At 47.9% G+C, this 11,476-nt stretch overlaps 1 protein-coding gene across 1 annotated transcript in view; it reads right to left on the bottom strand.

Annotated features, from left to right (window-relative positions):
* LOC132475049 (rho guanine nucleotide exchange factor 26-like) overlaps nucleotides 1-9,540 on the bottom strand; it is a 23,854-nt gene extending 14,314 nt beyond the window's left edge. Inside the window, 6 exon segments of the mRNA XM_060076015.1 lie at nucleotides 1,803-1,998; nucleotides 3,075-3,131; nucleotides 6,294-6,436; nucleotides 6,881-6,932; nucleotides 7,338-8,922; nucleotides 9,272-9,540. Coding sequence (XP_059931998.1) covers nucleotides 1,803-1,998; nucleotides 3,075-3,131; nucleotides 6,294-6,436; nucleotides 6,881-6,932; nucleotides 7,338-8,798 — 1,909 coding nt within the window. The 5' untranslated portion in view covers nucleotides 8,799-8,922; nucleotides 9,272-9,540.
* Between the last annotated feature and the right edge of the window lie 1,936 nt (nucleotides 9,541-11,476).

Below are 11,476 nucleotides of genomic sequence, written 5' to 3'. Positions count from 1 at the left end.
CATTGCTCTGTGACAGTGGTAGCATGTGCAGACACTGGGGTGTATTGAACATCGAAGAAGCTTTGGACACGAGTGGAGATGAGAGATAGCCACGGATCATGTGCTCAACAAACCTTGTGTCCAAATATCTCACTCCTTGCCCAAGAGCTTGCTACATTAGCTGAACCTTGTGGAATTACCGCACTCATTGGTTGTCGTACGTCCTTGCACTTAAAACCTACTACTTAGCATTGTTTAGCATCTTATCTTGGCTAGCTTTGTATACAGGAAATGGGTTAACCTAGCGTTGATTAGTGCTTTACACTTGGTTCTATGAAAATCCTGACTGTACCAATAGCAATCTATTGTTTCTCTTCTGACGAATGTAGTACTTATTGCAAGTCACTTTGTATCAAAGCATCTGCTAAATGCCCTGAATGTAAAATGTAAATGAAACGAGGGTTCGTCAAGGTGTCCTGCGTGTGTGAAAGACCAGGTTGAAACCCCCTGTTCGTCCGTCCACTCGACTCAGACAGGACATCCCTTAGAACCAGTGCTGTAGGCTGCTGGTTGTTTAATCTATTCTGCTATGTGGCTCTACAACCTGAAGCTATGCGATTTGGGCTGACTGGGGAGAGCCTGTAAAAGTATCACGTTTATATTTGAGGCAAGAGGGCCGACCTACAGGAAAGGAAGGTTTGAACACAGCAAGTCTGAACACAAACACACTAAAGGCAAAGCTATGCCTTGTGTGCTTTAAACATACATAGCACATACCGCCACTGAAAACTAGTCGTTTATGCGTCGTTTGCGCGCGCGCAGCACGCGCACGCGCGTGCGTGCGTGCGTGCGTGCGTGCGTGTGTGTGTGTGTATTTAAATCTGCATCTGATCAATTTAAGTTCCAATGTTTTGAATATGTATTATGTATCCATTTCAGTTGCTTATGTTACATTTTATATGCCCACACAAATACATATATATATATATATATGTTTGTATATCTAAATATATAAACACAGAACAGAGTCTGGTGAACCACTAGCCACTCATGGAACCCGGTCTAGGAGGCGTATAAAGCAGTTAAATCCCAAACGACCCCGCTCATCACCCCACACCATAAATCCCCGCTGCTGTCGGAGAAGGCGACGGGAGGGCAGTTATGATAATTAATTCACTATTACATAGAAAACAACCACACACTCTTTCCCCAAGTCTGTTTACATCTGCTCAGTGAGGCTGCCAGGACGCAGTTACCCCCACGGGGAACAATAACGCAGGAGCGTGTTTAATGAGCGATTTCTATTAGAAACACATTGCTTTGCAATGTTTTGCGAGCCCTGTGCATATTACCTGACTGTTAACATCACTATTAGAGCTGATGTTATTCAGCTGTTTGATTGTTAGTTTTTAATCATTTAGAAGGCAATTTTATTTGAAATATCTGACCCACAACGAAGTGAGATATCTGTATGTTGGCAACCAGGTAGGAGTTTAGGTCATCTTTACTCAAAGAGGCCTTCAGGTTAAGTCGTGGACATAAGGGATCAAACCTAAAACCTTTGGGACAGGGGTCAGCTTTGTGTAGCATCTTATCCTAGCTATCTTTGTTGTAGGAAAGTTGTGGGAATGGGTTAACCTGACAGATGTTAGTGCTGGCATTTGGTTCTATGAACATCCTTACTTTACCGATAGTGATTTATTGTTGTTTCTCTTTTCTCAGACAAAGGTACTTATTGTTGGTGGCTTTTGTGCCCCAAGTGTAAATGCAATGTAAATGATCCCAACACCCTAACCACGATTCATCCGTGGTTCAGGACAAACCCCACGGCGGCGACACAGAGAGCACCAGGGCGTACTTTTTGCTGACGGCGCAGACGTCGGTGATGTTGGAGAAGAGGTGGTGGTGCTCCGTCTTGGTCATGGCGTCGCTGAGCTCCGGCGAGTTCTTGAACATGCGGATCAGGACCTCCAGGCTGTGGAGGTAGGAGTGCTCCGAGGAGATCACCTCGAAGATGGCCTGCAGGAGAGGACCACAGAGAGGACATGAAGACAACCTTCACCTTGACTCTGCCTAGCCTCCCCCCATACCTCCCCGACAGCCCGTTTACTCACTTATCGTATGTTGTACATCCTGGCACTTAATGTACGCACTTATTGTATGTGGTACACCCTGGCACTTTATCTTTTTACCAAGCATTGTTTGGTATCTTATCCTAGCTATCTGTGTTGCATTCGGAGAATGGGTTAACCTTACAATTGTTAGTGCATGGCACTTACCTCTATGAAGATCTTTACTGTACCGATAGCGATATATCTTTTCTCTTTCACCTGACAAATGCACTTATCGTAAATCTGCTAAATGCCCCAAGTGTCAATGTAAATGTAAATGTAAAGACAGCGAGCCAGGCAGGAGGGTAGAGGATCACCACATCAACTGCTGCTGCTACTTCATGATCCCATCCATTCATTCACTTTCCAGCAGCCGTTCCAAAGCAAGCAGCTTATTTGTGTCTGTTCACAAGCGGCCTCAGAACGTTCAATCGGCCCATTAGGCTATGAGTCACGTGTTGGCCTGAGTTTCGTATCATACTTGACATTCCTGGATGGTACATTCATGACTGTGGCATGTCGCTGAGAAATACCATGTGCTTCTGAGGAACTTTACCAACTGCTCCTATCTAGCCTTTCGTCATGCTACTTTTGCCCCTGGAACCAATGGGGAATGCACAGATGCTATGGGTTAGCTCTCCTCCCTTCTTTAAGATCTATTCCAGGTTAACCAGTGTTGCTGATAGTATCTCATTATTCTTTCATTAATGCTTTATGGGTGGGGTGGTAAAGTTAACAGCTGTCAAACCACATAGAGTCATACAGTCTAATGCAGTTGCACTCTAGTCAGTGTGTGTGTCTGTGTGCGGGTGCGTGTGTGTGTGTGTGCGTGCATGCGTGTGTGTTTCTGTGACAAGTGGCAGTAAGTGGCAGCGGCCCACGCTACAAGTTACGCAAAATGACACGTCATGTTATGACATCACATGTCCTAACGGGAAACCTAATGTCGTGACATGTCACCGTATGTCAGGACATGATTCCTACCTCCTGCCTTTTGCGTTCCTCCAGGCTCAGCTTGTCGGAAAGGCCACTTTTCTTAACCTAGACACAAAGCAGAGTTTGGGATTAGATTAAAGATGTTACAATGAACACGTGAATAATCAGATAATTCTTTGTCAGTTTGGCAAGAGGTTCGGACATTATCTTGGTCTCGGTTATATATAAAAAATAAATGTAAGTGAACTTTGTTTGGGTAAGATTTGGACATAAGCCCACTGTAATATAGAGGTCTGAACAATGCAGACAACAATTATACGTTGGCTATGAGAACCTTGCAAAGGATTTTTTAGCATAACTTTTAACTTTTACTTTTAGGCTTCTTTTTTTCTAAATGTTTTACGACAGCACATGAAATAGGTGGGTTGCAATTGTGATGCAACTGCATATTTTGGCTGAGCACATATGGTTTACATGAGCGTGGACTTGTGTTTTGGTATGTTGATATGAAGCAGGCATGGGGCTGAAGAACAGCAGTGTTGAGAGGGGATGATGGGAAAACACGTTGCTATGATGACTGTGATCAGAAGACCTATCTGGCTCTGATCCTATCAGGCTCTGATCCAATCACGCGTCGGACAAACAAAATCTTGAACCATGGCAACCCAACAGGGTTAATGTTTAACCAGGACTCTGGACCCTTCTGACTCAAACCCATTCACATGCAATCTCTCCCACACGCAATCACGCACACGCACACAAATCTGTCTCCCAGGCAAAAGTGGCTGCTTATCTCACGTTGCCAAAAACGAAACCATAACCATAACAGCAGCAAGCCGGCTCGGACAGGCCAGCCACCCCAGGGGGAAAAGCCCTCTTTCCCATGCTTCCCACTCTCTGCCGAAGGCCCACGCAAGTCAACCGGGAAGTGATACCGTTCCCTGATCCTCCAGTGTCTCCTCTCCTACCCTGCAGCCAATGGCAAAAAGCGAGGACAAAACAGAGCGCTGGCAGACTAAACATGTCTGGTCATCACTCCCCCACCCACCCCGATGCTTTTTCGTTTCTGTCACATGGGCCAAAGCTTGTATCATGAGCTCATCTCTATAAAGAAGGCTAAGTAGGATATAACTAGGATTTAACAACAAGGTTATAAACTTGATTTAGCGATTGTGCAGGCGCACAGCTCATGTCACCAAAAATGACTTTACCCTCCCTTGCACGGGAGGACATTGGATCTTGGACCCACTATAAAAAGCCCTCTATTATATAAATAAAACACAGCATTACTGGGTCATGGATAGCGGTTCAAATAGTTTACTAGGATGCACTACAGAAAAAGAAACCACACGCTGTTAAAAGCTGACCTCACTTATTAAGTAAAGCCCAGCTCTATTTCAGAAGGAAGGCTTCAAGCGACATCACTTCCTGTCTCCCTCTCCTCTCCCGCTTTATTTGTGGAACAGGACATGCAGCTGAAACCCGAAGAGACGCAGAGAATAAGGTCTCGAACCAGGTGCATTTGAGACGAGGGAGGGGGGCGAGGAAAGGAGGAAACTAGATGTGCAAAAGGGGAAGACGTCACTGGGGGAAATCTGGTTCTCCACGTCACGAGGCTTTAAATTCAAAAGGAGTTTGAGGAAAAAGTTAGTAAAACCTGCGTTTTCCCGAAGGGGAGGGTTCGTTGTGCAGCACCCATTCAGCCCCGTTCAAGTCACACGGCGTACAACAAGACAAGACAAGGAGCCCGACACTCACTTGGGCAAAGACACACAATGTCGTGAACATGTGATAGCCTTTAGCTAACTAGGTATGTGTGAACCACTGGAGGATAGTTCCACGCCAACGCCTTAACTTAATTAACCTCGTAGAATCATCCCTCATTACAGGTCGCTGTCCTTAGCAAGTTCAGACGTTTAAAACAAAACACCATAATCAAACGTTCCCTTAAAGGAATGTTAAATAATCCCTCCCACTGTGTCAGAAATATCTGACTATACGATACTATAAAATGTGGCAAAGCTGTTGTGATTGTTTCTGTGGTTAATAAAGAAGAAAGCCTCATTTCACTTTCAGAAACTCTGACAGAAACTTAATCCTTCGTCCAGGGAACTGGAATTAAATTGAAACAGATAGAAAAGAAAACTTGGCCACACCAAGCCAGCCGAACAAAAGGTCTGTGGCCGTAGAATTGCATAGTATTGGGCTGTTTTGGGTGGCTGAGTTGGCAGACAAGCTGGCAGAAACACACCTAGACGCCTTGCTAACACACAAACACACAGCCCTCAATTCACTAATCCAATCCAGTTTCATGGAAATTTTCCCTTTTACTTATCACGTTTATTTCAGTCTGTCTGCGTTTCCACGCCAGGTTGTCTACTGTAGAAAGCCTGTACTATTTTGCATCTCTCTCTCTCTCTCTCTCTCTCTCTCTCTCTCTCTCTCTCTCTCTCTCTCTCTCTCTCTCTCTCTCTCTCTCTCTCTCTCTCTCTCTCTCTCTCTCTCTCTCTCTCTCTCTCTCTCTCTCGCCCATTCCCTCACCCTCAAAGAACAAGGGAGCTGCAAGAGTAGAACTCCCAGCCAGGAAACTGAATCGGTTCTTCTCCCTCTGTTTATATTCCCTGCATTCCAGGCCCTGGCGCTAGGTATTGTAATGCACGGCCGCCGCGGCTCCCCGTGCCACAAGCAGAAGAAGCCCCTCACACTCGCTTCCCCTCCAAAGTGGATGGAAGCGTCCGCCCTGGGTCTACTTAATGTGTCTACCTCTGCCTCTCCCCGTCCCACCCTGGCCAGGGTTAGACCGTCCTGGGCCCGGGGGGGGGGGGAGGAGGAGGAGGAGCACAATGGAGGAGAGGATACCGAAAGAGATGAGAGCATCAGAATGTTCTGTACACACTGTACACCGGGTAGGACCACATTCCTGGCATTTTAAACGACGCATGAACACACACCTCGCAGGCAACAACACACACGCCCACCCACACACACACACACACACACACGCCCACCCCACACACACACACACACACACACGTACAGTGTTTATGTTTGTTGGTCTGCGTACGTGATGAGAGTGAGATCAGAGAGAGAGACAAACAGACGGACAGGATATCATCGGATGTCCGTGTTTGTTAGGGTTTCTGGGTGTCGTGTGTGTGTGTGTGTGTGTGTGTGTATCTGTGTACGCTTGTGTGTATGTGCGTGCGTGCTGGCGTGCATGTGTGATTGTGCAAGCCTGCTGGGGTGCATGTGTGTGTCGTGACTGACCACGCTGAGCTGGCTCCAGGAGGTCCGTATGGGCCGGTACTGCACCACGATGCGGTCATCTGGCTGAGGCACGCTGGCCTCGGCGTCCTCGTCAGAGTCATTGTGCAGCGCTTTCTCCTGGTAGTTCTGGTACAGCTCCTCCTCTGAGACACAGAAACAACACAGCGCTCACTAGCAGTCACAGCCAAGCACAATACATGCTTGTTGCTATTGAGCAGACCCCTTTCATCCAGAGTAGCGCATAGTGAATTGGTTTTTAGTCCGCATTAAGTTGTGGGTTAGGCATCTTGCTCAGGGTAACCTAAAGGTACACTGGGGATCGAACCCTGAACCTTTCAGCTTGGAGTCTGCTTTGTTGTATACGTTTATTAATTTAAGTTAGTTTAAGTCAGATTCTGCAATTATAACAAAGTGAACTTTAACATCGCTAAGAAGTGTGCTTCTGTTCTACATGTAAGCAGCAAAAGGAATACAATAGCAGGAACAGGCAGGGGAGAGACAGCTTGGGGGAGACTGAAGCCTCTAAAGAATAATCTCTATGAGCATAAACAAAACAAGGAAGAGTGGAAGAAGAGGACGTCTCTTACCTTCGCTGTCAAACGTGCGTTGACTTATCAGTCGCTTTGTTCTATCAGGATTCTGGAAAGTATGTTAAACACAAAAGGCATTCACTTTAACCACGAGATTCCTGGCAGGGTCAAAGCACTGACAAACCTGACACACACGGAGGGATTGTAGTGCACGAGCCATCCACTGTTCATGACCCGTCTCTTGTTTCGGGTGACCTTTTACAATGACCCCTATCTGATTTTCATTCTATGCATGCTGGGTGGTGTGTTGCATGCTGGGTGTGTGTTGCATGCTGAGTGTGGATCCCACAAGCTCACGGTGTGAGAATAACCCTGTACTTAACCGCAGGAATTCATTGTCTGTCATTGGGAGGCTCAATTTCAGATGTCCGTTTGAGGTTACAATTGTTCTCGGACTAGCAAAGACTATAGCCCTGTTGCACACCAACACGATGACTGATGAAGACTGACCCACCTTGTTTTTTCCGAGGGTGGCAGTCTTTCTAGTGCCAGGACTGGAAGGCTTCACTGTTCCTGGACTGGAGGGCTTCACTGTCCCGGGGCTGGCCGGTTTGACCGGCCCCTCTGTGGCGAAAAGCTGCTTGGCAGCGCTGGGAGTACAGCCGGGGCTCCAGCTGCGGCAGGGCCGGCCGTCAGGTGAGTCCTCCCCCTCCTGCAGCCCTTTGAGCGTGGGCTTACAGGCCTTGGGGGTCTCGTCGGCACACACCACCGCCCTGCGGTAGGACGTGCTCCTCAGCCCCCTCCGCAGGGTTCCCGGGCTGTCGCCGTCCACCTCCGGGGCTAGACCCGTGGAGAAGAAGGCCCCGGTTTCCACCATGCTGCGGCTCTTCAAGGCCCTCTTGGAGCTGTCCAGCCCCAGGAGGCCGGCCAGTCCGCCCAGCCCCGGCCGCGTGTCCGACACCAGGCCCTTGGGGATGAGCTGCTGGGTGCCCATCTTCTGGGCGGCGGGGCTGTGCGTGCTGAGGACCACCGAGGGCACCGGGGAGGCGGGGCTGGGGGAGGTCAGCGAGGGGGAGGACGAGGCGGAGGTGGAGGCGGTGGAGGAGGAGGAGGAGGAGCAGGAGGACGGCGATCGGACGTGCGACGAGCGGGGGTCGTCGCGGGCGGAGGCGGCGGACGCCGAGGACGTCTGCCGGCTGAGCATGTTCACCGAGTCGGCGGGCGACGGGGAGCGCGGGGTGGGGGGCCCCGAGGAGTGGGAGGACGAGAGGGAGGGGATGCTGGAGGAGGAGCAGTGGGAGAGGGGAGGGGTGCGGCGGGCGGGGGGAGAGGGGCTGGGGACGGGGGCACCGGGGCAGGAGGGGGAGGGCGGGCGGTGGTGGTTGTGGTTGTGGTTGTAGCGGTTGTTGTTGGGGGTGAGGGGGGATAGGTCAGGAGAAGACAGTGTCGGCGTTGAGGCAACGTCTTCCGGTGATGACGAGCCGTTGCCAAAAGCGCTGCTGTCTCTCGGAGAGTTTGGCGCCACTGGAGTGGACCTGCATTTTTGTTCGTCTTGAGGGCACTTAACGGTGGTTTTGCCATTCTCATAGCCTCCATTTCTCACTCTATTGTCCAGAGACGCTGATTTGCCCTCACTGGACATGAACCGTGACAAGGCGTAGCGCGCATTTGAGAGATGTCCGATACTGATGCTCCGAACCACGCGAGTCTTCCTGGACGGTTTGTTTAGGACGTGTTTCAACACCGACGTGTTCTTGGTTACCGCTTTGGCGACCCCCGTCTCCAAGGGCTGGCTGATCTTGATGGGGCCCTTGTCCTCCACGGGAAAGTCTGTCATGTGAACCCCACCTATCTGGTAACTAAGGGGTCTGGGTTTGGCCTTGCTGCCGGCCCTGGTGCCATAACAGTCAGTGCGTCGCTTCCACAACGGGGTGATGTTATTGTTGGACAGATCCACATCGTTGGCCCCGTCCATGATTAGACCGTGTCAGTCCGTCTGGCCGGTCTGTCTATGAATACTCTCCTGTTGAGGATAACCTTGTCCGGAACAAAAGGTCACAATGCAAACATTGTGTCTTCCTCGGACACTGGGTTGACCCCTGGAAGTAAACACAGGAACATCAATCACTATCGAAGCCGATTGGAGAGCCGCAGCAATGTCCAAACTCCCAAAGTTTACTCATTAACCATTTGGGCAGGAGCGCAGTTTCACCGCTTCAGGAACCAGACCTATCTAGTTCCAAACTTCGCATCAGTCAGAAGAAGTTTTAAAGCGTGGAAAATGTCAAAAGGCATTTCAATGGGATTCTAGTTAGTCAGCGAAGTACACTCTGAACGTGAAGGTTAAACACGAGGACGCGGAATAAATCAAAAGATCGCGGCGATTTGTGTCTGTGCGTAAAGTTTACAACGATGGGAATCCATGATCTGAGCGCCAGCCAAACTTACCTTCAATTAAAACAGACTGCGATACAGGCTCCTAATGCCCGGAGAATATTCCAAGAAGTAAAAAAAAAAAGTAGTTAATAACCTGCCAATAGTTGTCGTTCGTTCGGGGTATCCAATAATTTGATATGTCCTAAGAAGTCAAACTTGGAGACAAACAAGCACGTTTGTTTAGTTATTTAGTGTTGTCCTCAGAACCAACAAGTTGGGATGCCTGTCCTCCCCCGGCGCGCTGGACTACTGTCTGTCTGCAGGCTCTGAGCGCAGTAGAGCGGGGACGCGCGGTGGGAGCTCAGTAGCGCGGGTACGCGCGGTGGGAGGGGAGGAGGAGGCCTGCCAACAGGAGAGGGGGAGCATATGTCCCGATTCCTCGCCCGGGTCGGGCATTATTTGTTCTGTCTCGGTCGGGGAAACAGAATGGCACAGCAAGTGGACCATTAGTTAAAACCGTAATTTCGACTTTGGTTACTTTTTTTACTTATTTTTATTATGGACATTTACAAGTGTTTCAGGTTTTTGCTTGTAGTAGCAATTTAAATACCAGCAGAGCACACTCTCCTTATATCTCTTGGATGGAGGAGATGTCAAGGGTGGTTGAACTCAATTGCTGTGGTTGAACTCGTGATTTAATAACTTTTAAAGTGAATGTCCAATGCTGCCCAAAGCATATTCCCCTAAACACATTCAGCTGAACAGCAACTCTCTTATCGACCTATCTAAATGATCACAGGCTAGGTCATTCCTAAAATTTGGCTTGACCGCTTTCCTCTGACTGACGCTCGTGAAGAACATGTGGATATGGCGCCACCGTTTGGCCATAGCAGCATGGTGCCTTGATTGGTTTGGTAGGCGTACACATCTTTTACAGGGAGGAGCATGTGTTTTTATATTATGTGATCATACGACCATATTATTCTGTCACCCTCTCTCCCTCTCTCTCTCTCTATTATTTTTACTTTACAGTAGTTTGCGATCCAACATCAGCCAATCACAACCTATTTCAGTTGAAGCTCCAACAACCGGTTGATGTCCTTCCGGCTGATCACTCTCACCTGGCCGGTCTCTGAACAAAAGATCTGTAGTGAAGAGTTGAGGATTTCCTTTCAAATATATTTGATTAAAATGCTGTCAGCATTGTCAAGATGGCATTTAGCATTAGCATTTCAGTGTTGTTTTTATTTTCCATTGTAATTGCTTTCCAGACAAATTTTGATGTGCTCTGCATTACTCCATAAACTGTTTATTTTTTGCACGAACTGCAGTCTGGTCCATTAATTAGTGCCCTCCACTTTAAACGTGATCTCATTAAATCTAAAGAATTGTTTCTGCTGAGCCAACAAGGGTGACGGGAGTCTAGACAGAATTCAATATGTATATCACCCTTAGCAGGTAAGATTTAAGCTCTAATCAATATTTGTTCTGGCTCACTGCCTCGGTATAAGGTAATTTACATTGAAGATCACTGCTCCTTTCTGATCATTCAGAGCATCTCTTCCGCGATTAGTCCAGGGAATCCACATCGCCATCGTCAATCACGACTGGGGGGGGGGGGGGGGGGGGGGGGGGGGGGGGGTTATGCAAAGCCTCTCAATAACACAGAAAGAGGGGGCGTGGCTGATTATTCATACACACGTGGCTCTATTCTTGCAACAGTTTGATAGGACTTCGCTGTGTTCTGTCTTGTGTTTAGCAACCTTTCTTGATTGGCTATACAGCATTGACGTCTTTGCAATATTGTTCCAACTCAGGGTTTTCTGAGGTAATGACTTGTGTAAACCTATGTGTGTAATTGTGTTAAATGAAGTTCACAATGTGTCCTGTGTTCCTGTAGAGGCCACCAGAGCCTTGGAAATGTCTCTTTCCACAACTGGTTTAGTAGGCCTAACTCAAAACCGGTCTTGAGCGAAAGATCAAGGACACATTTTACTTCTGAATCATCCCAAAATATCCGGTTTGCATTTCTTGGTTAACATTTATTTATTTAAGGTTTATTTCAGTCATCAGATGTTCGTATCATATCGTGTTTTTAGCCAAAGCTATTTTATGACACTTTTTCCCCTAGTGGGGCTTTTGGTTAAAAATAATAATACAGATTAACATTATTAAAAAGTAAGAAAATGGAAATAAAATAAAATGAAAATAAGATGTCATTCATCTTGATACTTGGTTGCTCTTAAGGACATAAATATAAACTAAACTGCAATCAGA

The sequence above is a fragment of the Gadus macrocephalus genome, chromosome 16, assembly GCF_031168955.1.
Source record: "Gadus macrocephalus chromosome 16, ASM3116895v1".
Classification (NCBI taxonomy): Eukaryota; Metazoa; Chordata; class Actinopteri; order Gadiformes; family Gadidae; genus Gadus; species Gadus macrocephalus.
The sequence above is the reverse complement of the archived record's forward strand: the minus strand, read 5'-3'. Positions and strand labels throughout refer to the sequence as shown.